The 15,360-nt window shown below is 36.3% G+C and overlaps 2 protein-coding genes across 3 annotated transcripts in view; both read right to left on the bottom strand.

Moving 5' to 3' along the window:
• Window positions 1-2,797: 2,797 nt before the first annotated feature.
• On the bottom strand, window positions 2,798-6,193 carry LOC125863207 (RNA-binding NOB1-like protein). The gene is made up of 5 exons (XM_049543376.1): window positions 5,786-6,193; window positions 4,328-5,450; window positions 3,969-4,137; window positions 3,185-3,298; window positions 2,798-3,068 (listed from the first exon to the last, which is right to left on the bottom strand). The coding sequence occupies exons 1-5, from the start codon at window positions 6,171-6,173 to the stop codon at window positions 2,922-2,924; spliced, it is 1,941 nt and encodes a 646-aa protein (XP_049399333.1). The 5' UTR covers window positions 6,174-6,193; the 3' UTR covers window positions 2,798-2,921.
• Window positions 6,194-8,060: 1,867 nt separating this feature from the next.
• Window positions 8,061-15,360, bottom strand: part of LOC125862716 (cellulose synthase-like protein E6) — an 8,813-nt gene continuing 1,513 nt past the window's right edge. Inside the window, exons 2-9 of one of the 2 annotated variants that reach the window (XM_049542845.1) lie at window positions 11,902-12,034; window positions 10,442-10,763; window positions 10,077-10,217; window positions 9,849-9,980; window positions 9,556-9,768; window positions 9,236-9,463; window positions 8,772-9,119; window positions 8,061-8,663 (exon numbers count right to left, since the gene is read on the bottom strand). In XM_049542845.1, coding sequence (XP_049398802.1) covers window positions 8,118-8,663; window positions 8,772-9,119; window positions 9,236-9,463; window positions 9,556-9,768; window positions 9,849-9,980; window positions 10,077-10,217; window positions 10,442-10,763; window positions 11,902-12,034 — 2,063 coding nt within the window. In that variant the 3' untranslated portion in view covers window positions 8,061-8,117. Of the gene's footprint in view, window positions 8,664-8,771; window positions 9,120-9,235; window positions 9,464-9,555; window positions 9,769-9,848; window positions 9,981-10,076; window positions 10,218-10,441; window positions 10,764-11,901; window positions 12,256-15,360 lie in introns of those variants that run through there. The other variant, XM_049542844.1, reaches the window with a different exon arrangement.

Raw genomic sequence — 15,360 nt, 5'->3', positions numbered from 1 at the left:
TCATGGACGTCTATTTAGACGTTAGCTATGGAGCTAGTTTGCTCTAACGGCAAAAATGGCCCATTTTCAAGGTCAAAGGAGCCCAGAGCATGTAAACCCCCCTCCCCCATTTTACTGATTTTCATGTGCTGTCCATGGATTTTTGGAGATTTGGAATTTCGACGTCATTTTTGCCGAAATCTTTCATGGACGTCCGTTAAGACCTTAGCTATGTAGCTAGTTGGCCCTGACGGCCAAAACGGCCCATTTTCAAGGTCAAATGATCTCCGGAGCAGATAAACCCCCCATCTTGCTGATTTTTGTGTGCTATTATCCATAGATTTTTGGTGATATGGAATCCCAACGTCATTTTTGCTGAAATTTTTTATGGACGTCCGTTAAGACCTTAGATATGGAGCCAGTTGTCCCTGATGGCTAAAATGGCCCAATTTCAACGTCAAACTAAAACCCCGGAGCAGGTAAACCCTCTATTTTACCAATTTTCATGTGCTATAGTTCACTATTTTTTTTTCTGATCCAGAATTCCGATGTCATTTTTGCTGAAACTTTTCATGGACATCCGTTAAGACCTTAGCTAAGGAGCCAGTTGGCCCTGACGGCCAAAATGACCCATTTTAAAGGTCAAACGAACCCCGGAGCAGGTAAACCCCCCATTTTACCGATTTTCGTGTGCTATAGTCCATGGATTTTTTGTGATCAGGAATTCTAACATCATTTTTGTCGAGGGGAACAGAGGATAGGCGATGAGGGTGGTATTTTCAATGATCCAGAATTTCGACGTCATTTTTGCCCAGGGAAAAGGGGTAGGGGGAAGGGGGTAGAGGTGGAGTGGGAGGGTAGAGGACGGGGTGAAGGAGGGAGGGGGTAGAGGTGGGGTGGGGGTTAGAAAGGGGTGAGGGGGGTAGGGAGAGGTAGGGTAGGGGAATAGAGGTGGGTAGAGTGTGGGTAGGAGGTGGGGATGGGGTGAGGGGGTAGGGGGTTAGAGGGGGTGGGGTAGAGGAGGGTAGGGGGTTAGAGGGGGTGGGGTAGAGGAGGGTAGGGGGTAAGAGTGGGTGTAGAGGGGTGGGTAGGTGGGGGGTAGAGGGGTGGGGGGTATAGGGGGTGGGTGGGTGGGGGTTAGAGGAGGTAGGGGTAAAGGGGAAAGGGGTGCAGGGGGTAGGTCGTAAGAGGGGGGAGCGGGTTATTTGGGTAGAGAGGGGGTAGGGCGGGGGTCCTCACCTCGGGACAGGACGCCTCGAGGCCGGACGGAGGGCCTCGCCCTTGGGCAGGACGCCTCGAGGCCGGGTGTAGTGCCTCACCTCAGGGCAGGACACCTCGAGGCCGGGCTGGGGGACTCTCCTCGGGGCTGAACGCCTGAAGGCCAAGCGTGGGGGCTCGCCTCGAGGCCGGGCGAGGGGCCTTGCCTCGGGGCTGAACGCCTCGAGGGCGGGCGGGGTACTCGCCTCGAGGTCGGACGGGGGTCCTCACCTCAGGGCAGGACACCTCAAGGTTGGGCGTGGGGCGTCGCTACGAGGTAGGACACTTCGAGGCCGAGTGGGGGGTGTCTCGGGGTGGGTGGCCTCGAGGCCGGGGGAGCCTCGGGTAGGGTGGCCTCGAGGCTGGGGGGGCCTCGGGTAGGGTGGGTTAGGGGCTCCTCGAGGTGAGGGTAGGACCTTGGATGGAGGGCTACTCGGGGTCGGGTGAGGGGGCCTCTCCTCAGGGCAGGTGGCCTTGAGGTCGAGGAGCTAGCCTCGGGGTGGTCACCTCGAGGTGAGGGACAAACCTTTGAAGCGTGCCTCGGGGTAGTGGCCTCGCGACGGGTCGTTGTCCTCGGGAGAGTCGGCGGGCCGCCTTCGCTAGGGTGGCCTCGCCTCGAGTTGATTTAGTGGGTGAACTTGTCACAGACGCCTATCAAAATATCGGTCAAAAATACGCACAGATCACCTAAAATTCAATAAATGAAAAAATCAATATTTTATGTTTCAAGACTCGTTTGAACTTGAAAATGCTGACGTTTGCAAGCAAGCTTGTTTGTCGTCACATGCCTACAAAAATTTTCGGCCAAAAAATCATTGGAATCACAATATAAACTTGAAAAATCGAAAAATTGGTATTTCCTGTTTTGGTCTTCGTTTGAACTTGAAAATGCCGATATATGTCCGAACCAACTACAACATTAAATAGTTCGTCATGGACGTCACAAAAAAATTTAGCCAAAAAACCATCGAGATGAATATCACAATGAGTAATACGCACATGAAAAATTGAAAATTTGTTATTTCCCGTTTCAGGCCTCGTTTTAACTTGAAAATTTCAACGCACGCCATTAAGGTTGTCACGGATGCCCACAAAAAAGTTTGACCAAAATTCAAACGATGCCCGCAATAAAAAATATGTATTTTTCATTTTTTTTCCGTGTGTTATTAATACATGGATTTTGGGTGATATGTGTGTCCGACTGTTGTTTTGGCCGAAATGATATTCCTCTAAATGATATTGATCTGTTCTCTTTTCCCAAACAGTGGGAGAAGGGGTAGGTAGGGGACATGGCAGTGATTTAGGAGGGATATAACAGCACCTATTTTTTCATCATAGCGACTGGGTTCTTAACATCCGCATTTTATCCCTTGCTAATATTAAATTGAAAGTAGCATGGAAAAAAAGTTTAGTCGTAATAATTCGTTCAAAGTCAAATTTCTTGCAGTGACAGTAGACTTGGAATGAAAACAAAAAGGACTGCAGAAACTCAATTTCATTTGTAATCAAACTGTATCCCATGTTACTGAGACCATCCACAAACAAGCCAAAATAATCTGTAATGTAAGTTTTGGTAACACATTAATCTTCAGGGCATCCAACCATAATTTAATGGACTAGTATAGAAAACACAGACCGCTTGTACAAAAATGTGAACTCATGAGAGTGGTTTCAAAAAATTCAAACTAATGCTTAGCGTGAGAATAATGATTGTCATTAGGATTCCTCTTCCCGCTGAAAACAGCTAGTGCCTTGCGAACAGGGGGCTGCAGAGGAGCCTTCTTACTAGTATGGTTGAGAAAAATAGTGTCCGGAGTAAATATGTCGTCACCCTACAGAGAACAAATAAAAACTTCTGAGGCAACGTGGAAATTTAAACGTAAAATGTTCATCATAACACTTAAAAACAAAAAAGAGAAGATAAAGGAACATTTTTGCTGAAACCAACCTTGTTCTTCTTCTTCGTTTTAGGATAAAGATACTTATGCGGAAGCTGGTCCTCACGTAATATTGGGTTCTTGGTAACAGCATCTCTACCCCCTTGAGGTAAAGGCAGGGAGAACTGCAAAAGGAACAATCAGCAAAAAAGTTTTACATTCTAGCTACGTTGCTCGGAATAAGTTCAAAAATATTGTTGAGTGTGTGCCAGATCCCCTCCAAAAGCTAAACATTTTTGGAGGATCCCACACAGATTTGACAACATTTTTAAAGTGTCCGAGCTACACAGATTCTAGGATATTTAGGTGAAATTGGACTGGAGAGGATTCCAAGCATTGGCTACCGCGTCTGATAAGACTCTTGAACTAAGTTGCTTGGAGTCTCCAAAATTGCTGCCGCACCCGTGTCGGATCCTCCAAATGTACACTACTTTTGGAGGATCCGACACGCACCGCAACGTTTCTAAAGAGTCCAAGTAACATAGCTCTTAAAGGATTGCTAAGCATTGTACACATTTGAGGTCCCCTCCACGTGTGTTATGTGCAGAGTGTAACTTAGATAAGTTCATATTTGTCACTTTTTTTGTACATTGCTTCTGTTTTTCCCAATTGAATTACAACAGAATGCATTCAAGAATCAAATTTGAGTGGTCTGAGAAGCATAACCATGGAAGTTCTCTCTAAATTTTAGTTAGTGATTTTGTAACGAGTTACTGTTTTCAATTAGGCTGCGGGTTGTGATTTATAGAAGTGTAAAACTCGGACATTTTTAGGAAAGGAGATGTCATTTCTCACCTTTGTCCCTCGCAAGGATATACGTGGTCTGCGTGCCGCAATCACAATACCATTTTCGCCAACAGTCACTGCTACCTTGCGTAAAGTGCCTCCATTTCCACATTTGGGACAGAAAATCCTAGTAACATCTGTTGTCACTTTATAGCAGGCATGGCATTTCAGTACCCACCTGAAAATAGATATGCCACTATAAGCAAATGATGCAATCAAATATTAGAGGATTCCTAGCATCTAAGGCAGCAGTGTATTGACTGGATCATTAGGAATATGTCAATGGTCCGCTTGCAGCATTCATGATAATTCTGGCAAGTTTATGACATGAACAATAGACAATGGATATCACAGCAGCTTTTACATACCTGTGCAGCTCACGGATCTGCATTCCTCCAGGTGCCACAAGGCGTAAACCCATTTGAAGAATAACATTTTGCATTGCATAATCAGCTGTCACACAGGCGACACTTGACTCGGACAAGGATTTTAACATCCAACTTTGTTCACTACTGTTATCATCCACAAACGATGTCTCAATGCTCTCATCCACCTGACTGGCCATCTCTGCATCTTCCCCTCCTCCATCAGCAAAGTCGAAATTCTCCCCTTCATCTTCTTCAAATTCTTTACTGTCTTGCTTAGCATCATTTGATTCAGTCCCCTCAACGGAAATGATTACATCTGCATCCTCTTGGAGAGCTTTTGCAGAATTTTCTTCAAGCCGCATCTGACTCAAAATCGTAGACAAATGTTCTTCACCATCTCTTACTTCAGAAACCTTACCAGCCTCAGCATTCGCCTTGGGATTTTCCTCAAGGTTATGGTGCATAGAGATATTGTCGCATTGACAGTTGTTGAGGTTTTCATCTACTGTATTTTCAGTTGCATCTTGCAAATCATCCATTTTAGATGATGTCTCAGACATTTCACGTCTAGCTTTTCGTCTGAGAAATCTCCTATGAGTACTTCTGCTCACAGCGGGTAGCCAATCATCACCATGATCATCATATTGTCCCTGTGATGCATCAATTCCGTCAGCAACCATCTTCTTACCTTCAATCTTCACCTCTTTTTTCTGTGGCGAGTACTTTTGAGGTTTACTGAAGCCATCATCCGCATCCATCTGATTCTCAGAATGAGAATCACCACCATTCACGACAGAACCATCTCTCCCACTTTGTTGATCAAGAGGGATAACATTCAAACTCAAATCTTTCAAGGGAAGAATTCTAGAGTTGGTGTTTGCTCCATTATCAAGTGCATGTTCTATTGCTTCCCATTCTTTCAGATTAGGGACGTTAGCGCCCCATCCAGGCAAGTCCTTCTCTGGCAACCTTTTCACATTAACCATGTGAATAGGTGGAGGGCAATCTCGGAGATGTTGAGTTCCATGAAATTGAGCCTCCAATGTGTGAGTTAAAGCAATGAGCTTGAGATCCACATCAGAAAGTGTGTGCAAATCACCAGTAGCCCTTGCAAAGCTGATAACTGCGAAGCGAGGTAACACATCATATTCAACAAATATACAAGATTTTTTCTATATTGACGAACAAATCTCTAACTAGACTATAAACACTATTGACTAACTCTACAATTTTTTCGATAAAGTTAGACTATTAACTCAATAATTGGGATCAGACATACCCATTGAGAGGCAAATTGACAACAAACAAACAAGATAAATAAAAAATTACCGAAATCAAAATCAAAACTATCCCACATATTTTCCCTGTAGTGTTTCTTTCGATGAATCAAAACTTGCATGAATAAACAACCATTCTCAAAAACAACACCAATTGTCTATCAAAGGAAAAGTTTCCAACCTTTCTTAAGAGAATCAGGGGAAGGCTCCATGGTATCAACAGTGAACGGAAGGAAATTGAGTGAACGACGGGAATTCGGGTCACGAATCTCTGAAAGCACTTCAGGTATCGAAACAAACCGATCAGCAGAATGGTTCAGCTTATCTCCGCCTTGAATTATAGCGTTTGTGTCCACCACCGCCACCGCTATCCCCTTCGTCGACTTGCAGCTCCCTACCAAAACTCCGTTACCTGCCTTCGCCGTTGCTGCAGCTGCGGCGGCGGTGACGGTGGCCGGAGTAGTAGTAAGTTGCGGCTGTGGAGGTAGTGGCGGTTGTTGCTTCACTATGCTGCTCCAACATGGTGGTGGTGGTGAAGGGGGCTGAGTATCCATGGCTGTGGAGCTCATACTGAGGGGAGAAGGAAACTCTAAAACCCTATAAGGAGCCGTTTTGAATATTGGTTAATTGTTACTGTGTTTGTTTGATTATTGTTTAATTGTTAGCATTAACATCAAAAAAATTATTAAAAATCACTTAAAAATAAAGTGCAAATGAACTATGTATGTGAGTTAAATTATATCTTGATCAAAAGTAAATACTAATCACATTATAGAATAAGCAAAAATTTATCATCATTCGAAAGAAAAATATGAAACTGAACTTTAAGTCAAGGACTTTATATGCCAAATGGTATAAATATAATTAGTTAATTTACTATCAAGTTATGAGTTAATCTGTTAAGAAAAAAAATCATCAAACCATTAAGAATCGCTAACTGAATAAAAAAAATCAAAATCGTTATCAAAACCTTTAAATCAATAACCCATTATCAATAAATTAATAACTTTTTTTAATTCGAGTTATCGATTTCAGTTCGATTTTGAACAACCCTATTTCAAAGAGTAATTAGTCAACATTAACCGATTTTTTCCAAACTCTTCTTAAAATAAAGGGAAAATAGTCTAAAAAATACTTCAACTTTGGCCGAAATTATTGTTACGATACCAAACTTTATTGAGGACCTTTTACCCCTGCACTATTTAATAGTGTATTTTAAAGGTATATATGTGCTCACGTGGACACATTACTATTTATAATGATGCAATATTTATGATGTCCACACTATTAAATAATGCATGGTAAAAGGTCCTTTCCAAAGTTCGGTATTATTATAGCAATTTCGACCAAAGTTCGAATATATTTCAGTTGAGTGACTTTAATCAATAATTTTAATAGTTGAGTGACTTTTTGAATTCAAATAAATACGGTAAAAAACAGTTTTGTTTATTCTGGTTCATCAGTTTTGGTAAGAAGTATGAAATATTTTACTTGACAATTAATACACAGTTATTACTTGTAATACATGTTGTTATTTAAAATTGGACTAATTGCCTAGCATTAGGATAGTTAAAGGTATTTATTAATTATCTTGTTTGAATTCTATTGTACTTAATGATGTCAACTTTGTACCATTTTCTATTTAGACAATACAACCAAAATCTGATTTTTCGGAGTGTACCACTCATTTGATCACATTAATTCACATATTGTTGGAAAAATGATTCTAGTATCTCAAAAAGAAGCATTCATATTATTGTCTAGATTTATTCCTTAATATCTTGTTAATGAATATTGAATATGTTAATTATTCCAATATATTTCTAATTGACTATTCTTCCTTTCTTTTATTAATCCATTTCAATAATGAGAGGAGGTCAATTTTCTTATTTTCCGTAAGATTTCCAACACATATAAAATTCATTTTGGGGTCTGTGTGCTCAAACTGCAGTGTATATATAATCAATAGATTACCAAGTGATTAACAGAAAGCCTTCTCTACATCATTTAAGAGTCTTTGGTTGCCTATGCTTTGCCAAAAAGGTGCATGAAACTGACAAATTGAAGCCTAGCTAGGTCTGTTGTTTGTGTAATTATATATGCTGAAACTCAAAAAGGTTATGATCTAATATGGTTTTTTTGTCAACAGAGATGTGTTTCCATTCAAATTTCAAACTAGAGTTCCATACTGACACAAATCATGTACCAGAGAAGTTGGAATATCAAGGCAGTGCTCCTGAACAATCTTTTTACCAACATGATGGAGATCTTAACATGGAGGAAACTGCAGACCTGGAATTTAAGATTTAGGGGGAGAACAAAGTATTGAGAAACTACAAAAAGTGATCATCAAAGATTGATACGAAAGCTCCTCTATCTTACTATGATATCTTATTTGGTGCTTAAACCATGAGTCAGTTTCTTCAACAACCAAAAAAGGAGGCAACTTTGATCTATTCTTCTACGTCTCTAAATCTACTAAAATTAACCCAAGTTTCATGTCCTATTACAATCTAAAAGATAGGTAGCATACATGCTATTGATACTAGGACGACAGACCTAACCAGAACGGAGGATGGAAAACTACCCTTATCACTCCGGAGAAAGAGTGCTTCATACACTGGCACATTCACTAAAACTATCAATCCACATAGAATCACATGCGACACAACATTTCCCACTTCTTGTAGTGTTGCAGCCATTACAAGTTTCTTCATTCCCCAAATGAAACTAATTAGATTAAGCAATGCAAGTGTGGCTGTGATTGTGAACATAGCAGATGAGTTGCCAAACTCCATCATCTCTTGCTCGTATCTCCTCTGTACATCGTCGTCTACTACCTTTGTCGTGAGGGCAAATGCTGTCTGAGAGAAGCCTAATTGCTTAATCACTGCATCTATGAACGCGAAGAAGTATGAAGTTGTCCTTCGAATCAACAACATCCTTTGCAAGTTCCACCATGACTTAGGTGTGTCACCACAGCTAATGGATTCAGCCAAGGAATATGCAAACTTGGCGATGAAAACATACGCAAAAGGCAAGAACCATAGACTTGACACCTGCAATATAATTAGTGATGAAGACATCATTAAGTAAATAAAAGGTGATGGTCATGAAAAAAGTATAGTTTAAGTTTTTAGATAAGATGGTCACGTAAGTTGATTTACCTCTGGGAATAAGGGGATACCATGAAGCAGAGAAAGAGAAGTAACCAACACATAAGTTAGTGTGGGAACAGATAGAGGGGCCCAAAGAAGATATATGCAATATCCCATTTGGGCACCAAATCTGATTTTGCCATGACCATATATGAAGGGACAATATTTGGATATGAAAATCTGAAACATGCCTTCTGACCATCTCTTATGTTGAACAAGAGCAACATCTAAGATTGTTGGAGCAACACCTAAAAAAGCAGGTTTACTTGGATTATAGTATATTGATTTCCATCCTCTGCATTGGATTGCTAATCCTGTGATTATATCTTCCACAGGAAATCCATACAACAGCCCCATCTGGACAAAAATAATCAAACATATGTTCTCAGAGCTTGAACTCGAAACATCTATCAAAACAGGATGAATGTTTTAACATTCCACTACACCCTTTGACGGTATCTAGGAATTAGTACCTGTTTTCCCCATTGAGTCCCCTCTTCATAGTTACAATTTGCAACAACTTTTGATGCTTCCTCTAATTCTTCCACAGTTTTATAGGTGGATTTTTCTTGCAGCTTGTTATTCCATTCAAAAGTTTGATCCTCAGAGAATATTCGACCACAAAGACTTTCCCTTCTGTGTAAACACCCTGTGCCACAGTACAAAGCTGCTCCATAACCTCCCATACCAGCAAGTTCAATCTACATGTCGAGATTCGAAGTTTATAAATTGTCTTATATATACAAAAAAATTGTTAAAAGAGGGTTGTCAAAGAATCATTTCTACAACTTACCTCATGAGTAACTCGAGCTACATTTCCGTAAATATCATTCTTGGTTGCATTATTGTAACGTTGAGGATACTGAACATAGGCTACCTTGTACCCTTGCTTTTCATCCATGAAGAAGCACAATGATTCCCTTATTGCATCTGGATCGTTCGAGTACATGTCACAATCCAAGTTAAGAATGATAGGTGCATTACTTATTTGTGATGAAACTCGTATCTACACACAAAAACAAATTTATATTGTTAAAAAGATCGAGATAAGAAATTACTAATAATAAGTTTCATAGCTTAATTTACCAATGAGTTCATTGATCCAGCCTTGAAGTTATGTGGCCAATTTGGTTTTTTCTCTCGTGACATATAGACAAGCGTTGGCAGTCGATTTCCATCCATGTCGACCATGTTATGATCTCTTCCATCTATTAAAATCTGAAAAGATACAAATTACATGTCTCTTTTTTGTTTTCTGTTCATTTTCGACGTTAATTAATAACTGTTGTAGTAACAATAGCATATATAATGTACCTGAACAATTGAGTGGTGATCTTGTTTTGTAACTTTAGTGTTCCATTCTGAGAACCCTTTGTGCTGAGCCTTAATTTCATTGGGAATGCTACCATTTTCTATGGAGGCTTCAATCCTGCTTTTCATATCTTCATATAATTTCTGAAGAAAGTTACACATCAGTTTAGATGAACTAAGATATGACTCATTTGTTAATTTGAACTCGAAATGACTCATCAAATTGTCGTGTCAAAACTCTACAGTATTAAACTTCCTTCGACTAGTTCATGTGTTTACTATTTTGAACCCCTAGTCAAATTATTTTGGCTCTGCCACTGATTGAGTCATGACTTATTTGTTACCTCTTCTCAATCTCAAGTTCTCACCTTGATATTGAACCATTCTTGTGCAAAAACTTTGTCATTTAAATTGGAGGCATCATGTTGAAAATAGGCAGCAGGGGACCTAGGCTCCACATTGAATCTCTTGCAGAAAGGTATCCAACATTTAGAGAATTGAGAGGCTTCAAGAAGAGCATAAAATGTATATTGTGAACCCCCATCATCAGAAAGGTAAACACTCAACTTTTGAGTAGGATAGTTATATGACATTACTGATAATATTGTGTTAATCACCATTGTTGGAGGCTCCATTATTGGATCTGCTGTACAAACGAATATGTCTACGTCTGGCAAATTCTCCTCGTATCTGCAAACAACTAGTCAAAGTCAGAAGTCGGTATAGTTATGCAGGTATTAGTAATACATGAATCAAAGTTATGAATGGTTTTGCTATTCCATCTTCTATCATCTATAAAATTTCAAACAAAACGCCCTATTATTAATTTTATACATAGTCCTAACTCCTAACCAATTATCAAAATTATATTACTTATATACGCAACATCTAACATGTATAATATTTTTCCCAACAAGCTATCGAACAACCCCTTAGTACTCTCTCGTTTCAGTATAAATGTTTTAATTTGACTGTGCATGGAGTTTAAAAAATAAAAAGAAATTTTGTAGTCTTAATTAAAAATATGTACGGCCTTTTAAATCTCATGATTTTAAATTTGTCACGTAGAATCTTAGAATTGGAAAACGTAATAAATATAGAAAGAGATATTTTTTTTATACAAACTTAAAAGGAAAGTAAGACACTTCAATTCGGATAGAGAAAATATATACTACAAAGTTTCAACCCGACAAATCAAATACTCCCCATATCTCAATTTATATGACTTACTTCTCTTTTTATTCAGTATCAAAAAGAATAACACATTTTTACATTAAGTAAAAAAACTAATTTTAAAATACTCATTTTATTCTTAATGAAATGATTTATAGTCACACAAATATCTATCACTTATTTTAGACAACACTAATTTTAAAATACTCATTTTACTTTTTACTTAAATGATTTATAGTCACACAAATATCTATCACTTATTTTAGACCACAAATTTCAAAAAAAATATTTCTTTCTCAAACTACGTGCCTAACTAACTCATATAAAATAGAACGGGCCGGTGGGAGTAAGTTGTGATAGATACCTTCGAAGACGAACTAAAAAATATTTAACTCAGAAGTTGGAAAATCAACAAATTGAGATCTTACTACTTCAACAAATAATAGCTTTGGGAAGTTAAAAAGTAAAAGGCCAATTACAGAGCACCAAGTATATATATCTAAGTCTTATAAAAACGTATTCAAAATTTAAAATCGATTGAATTCATCAAACTCTATAATTATTAATAAAATCCATTAGACTTCTAAAATTTTGAATTCAAAATATGGTAATATTTGTTGAAATTTTAATTAGTTTCAACGAAGAGAAGTCAAACCTGAGTGAAAGTCTGTTCTTATAAGGATAAGTATATATAACATTCCAACGAACAGACTGAGTGATAATCCAGTAGAAACCAAAGCAAAGCTCAGCTAAGAACATACATATCCATGCCAATCTACCAGATTCACCTTTACTTGGCATATTAATTAATCTGTATAACCATATTAACAAAATACCCACAAATATTGTTGAAGCAAATAATTTGTATATAGTTTTTCCTTTAGCTTCCTTTGTCTCAAATAATGGAAGATGCAAAGTTTGTTCACCCATCTCTCTCTCCAAGATACACACACCAACAAAGGAACAAAAACTCTATATACATGCTTTATTAATATATTATAAAGTTTAGATATGATTGACTATGGGTCATGGGTGGCTCAAGTTGAATATGCATTACATAAAATATATACACATCTGTATCAATTCGTTTGATCTATTTTTTATTTGGAACGTAATAAAGTTTAAAAAAATAAAGAGAATTTTTGAATTTTATGATCTTAATTTAAAAATATTACAATTGTATCAAAATATCTTTTAATCTTGTAATCCTAAATATATCACATAAAAAGTTGATAGAAGATTTTTTTTTTTAAATAGACTACAAAAAGAAAGTAGGTCAAATAAATTGAAATACAGAGAGTACTTTTTTGTTTAGTCGGTTTAAAAAAGTATACCATTTTTTCTTTTTGATAATTTTTTTAATTTCAACTTTTTACCTGACATATTTAAAATCATAAAATTATATAATATTCTAATATATTTTTTTAATTTAAAATCACTCATTAATTTTCTTCACTTTCTTAAATTTCATATTAATTAAAATTAAATAATTAAATTTAAAAGGTGGAAGTATGACTATTTTACTATTTGTACCTTACTAGATGCAGCAATAGGAGGACCACATTAAAACAATTATACAATATACAAGGCGGGCGGGGCCAAATGTATCGTCTAATATATTGTTTTCTCCATTTTAATTTAGGTGTCATTTTTCAATTATTTTTAAATATTTTAATTTTTTTATTATTGTCATTTATAATAATATAAATTTTATTTTGATATATCTAAATTAGATTAAAAGTTAAAAATACTCAACTTTCTAAAATCAATTTCTATATAAATTAAGATAGAGATGATTAAAATATTATTAAATATTTGTTGTAAATTTAATTCTTATAATTTTATCTGAGGTTGCTCTTGAAATTTATAAACACCTGATTTACTATATATTAGGAGCGAGAATGTTGAGGAGCTCATTAATACATATATAAGATATACGTACAAATTTTTTTTATACATTTAACTAATAAATATAATTATTTTAACAGATGGAATAAATATATAAATAATTGTCTTTTTTTTAAATAATGAGTAAAAGGGAGTGTCCAATGAGAATATAAAAGAATTAAAAAGGTGCAGTGACTCTTGCCTCTACAAAAGGACAAACATGATGTCAGTACGTGGACAGATGATTATCTTGTAAATTTAATTTGGAGAATGAAAACATAATAACATGCTATGTCAAGTTAAAATATATTAACGAGCGTCACCCTCGAATAGCTCCTGCAATGTGTGCTTTGGATTTAATTGAAGCTTTAATGTATATTACAAATATCGGATAGAAAATCAAAAAAAAAATTATACTGTTAAGATTTCTTTATATTGTTAAATATATTCACGATTTAAATTTTTTTTTAAATTAGCACCGTATATAAGTTAAAAATTAAAAATTAAACAGTTTAATTTACCATATAAACAACATGAATTAGAATAACTTGGCAAATCTCTAAATTATTTGAAAAATAAAATAAAAAACAAAAGAACCATAAATGTGGAGAGCTTTTGTATTTATTTAACATTCAAAATGCTAATAATTTTTGGAAATAAATGAGTTCGTTATTCCGAAAATCATTCAACTATGATAAAAATATATTTATATTGATGTGAATATCAAATTTATAAATACATATCATGTGTATGAATATACATGATTAATCCAAAGTATTACTTAATTATTTTAAGTTACATTAATTTAGTGTAAATTCCGAGCGCGAATAAATATTAGGGACTTTATAAAAATATACACACTCATAGCTCTTTTTTTCTGCAACAGTACTTATACACACGATAAAATTATACACTTACATAATGTATGTTGTATAAAAAGTATTTAGAAATTATATCAAAGTAAATATTTTTATGTATAAAATAAAATTTTAAATTTATCTATATAGTGTCGGGTTGTTTGGTCTCGAGTTGTTTTTTTTAGTTAAACTCAAATCAACCCAAGTATAGTTAGAATATTTTTTTCAATATCAAACTAAGTCAAACTAAACCATTAGTTAAATTATTTTTTTTAAGTTGACTCGAGTGATTCGATTTTCAGTTCAATTAAATACACCCTATATAGATATATAAAAAATACTATGAAATCTATATAATTAATGAGTAAGCACTGGGGAAAAAACCGTTGAATGTGGCCAATTTTCAGCTAGTTACATGGTTGAGTGGCCATTCTCCATATTTAATGATAATTAGGTCAATTTTGGTTAGTAACATAATTGAATGGTCATTCTCTTTAATTTTCTATAATAAAATATGACGTGACATTTCAGTAATTAGTAGTGCTCATAAATTTTTAGTTAGTTCCATGACTGAGTGGTCATTCTCCATATTTAATGATAATTAGGTCAATATTGGTTTAGTAACATGGTTAAATTGTAACGATGATCAGTGGTGCATTGGTGATACTGCTCTACCCTTAATCAGAGATTTTGTGTTCGATTTCTGAGTATGGAGAAAATCCTATTAGAAGTGTCATTTGCAAATGAGCCCTACAGTGCGCGATTAGAATTTAGTCGGGGCTTCAATACAATCTCTGGACACCGAGTGGAATTAAAAAAACATGGTTGAGTGGTCATACTTCTGAATACATCACTGGACTTCTAGATACATAAGTGAGGGATATATCCGAGAAGGGAGGGATGTATCCGCGAGGAGATAGGACATCCCGATACATCAACAGCCGAACACATCAGCAGACATCTGAATACATAGATGAGGGATGTATTAGAGAGATGGAGATGTATCAGAGAGGGAATATGACATCCCGATACATCACTAGACTTCTGAATACATCAGCAGACATCCGAATACATAGATGAGAGATGTATCAGAGAGGGGAGGGATGTATTCGAGAGGGGATAGGGATGTATCAACGAGATGAGAGTGATGTATCCGAAAGGGAATTTTTAAATGGTAAGCAATTTTAGAGATCGTGGTAAAATATGATGTGTATTTAGGTAATTTTTCCTTATTTTTTCTAATAAAATATGATGTTACATTTTGTTAGTGCACATGAATTTTAGATTAATTATATGACCGAGTGGTCATTTAATCGGTTTGGCATTGTTGTTGGGAGGTCAGATGTGTGCTTTTTTTAAAAGTAGAAAGT

The sequence above is a fragment of the Solanum stenotomum genome, chromosome 4, assembly GCF_019186545.1.
Source record: "Solanum stenotomum isolate F172 chromosome 4, ASM1918654v1, whole genome shotgun sequence".
Classification (NCBI taxonomy): Eukaryota; Viridiplantae; Streptophyta; class Magnoliopsida; order Solanales; family Solanaceae; genus Solanum; species Solanum stenotomum.
This window is presented reverse-complemented; position numbering and strand designations above follow the sequence as displayed.

Coding starts and splice junctions, on each gene's coding strand:
- LOC125863207 (XM_049543376.1), bottom strand. CDS start 6,173: ATGAGCTCCACAGCCATGGATACTCAGCCCCCTTCACCACCACCACCA. Junction 5,451..5,785: donor CCCTGATTCTCTTAAGAAAG/GTTGGAAACTTT, acceptor CTCGCTTCGCAG/TTATCAGCTTTGCAAGGGCT. Junction 4,138..4,327: donor CAGATCCGTGAGCTGCACAG/GTATGTAAAAGC, acceptor ATCTATTTTCAG/GTGGGTACTGAAATGCCATG.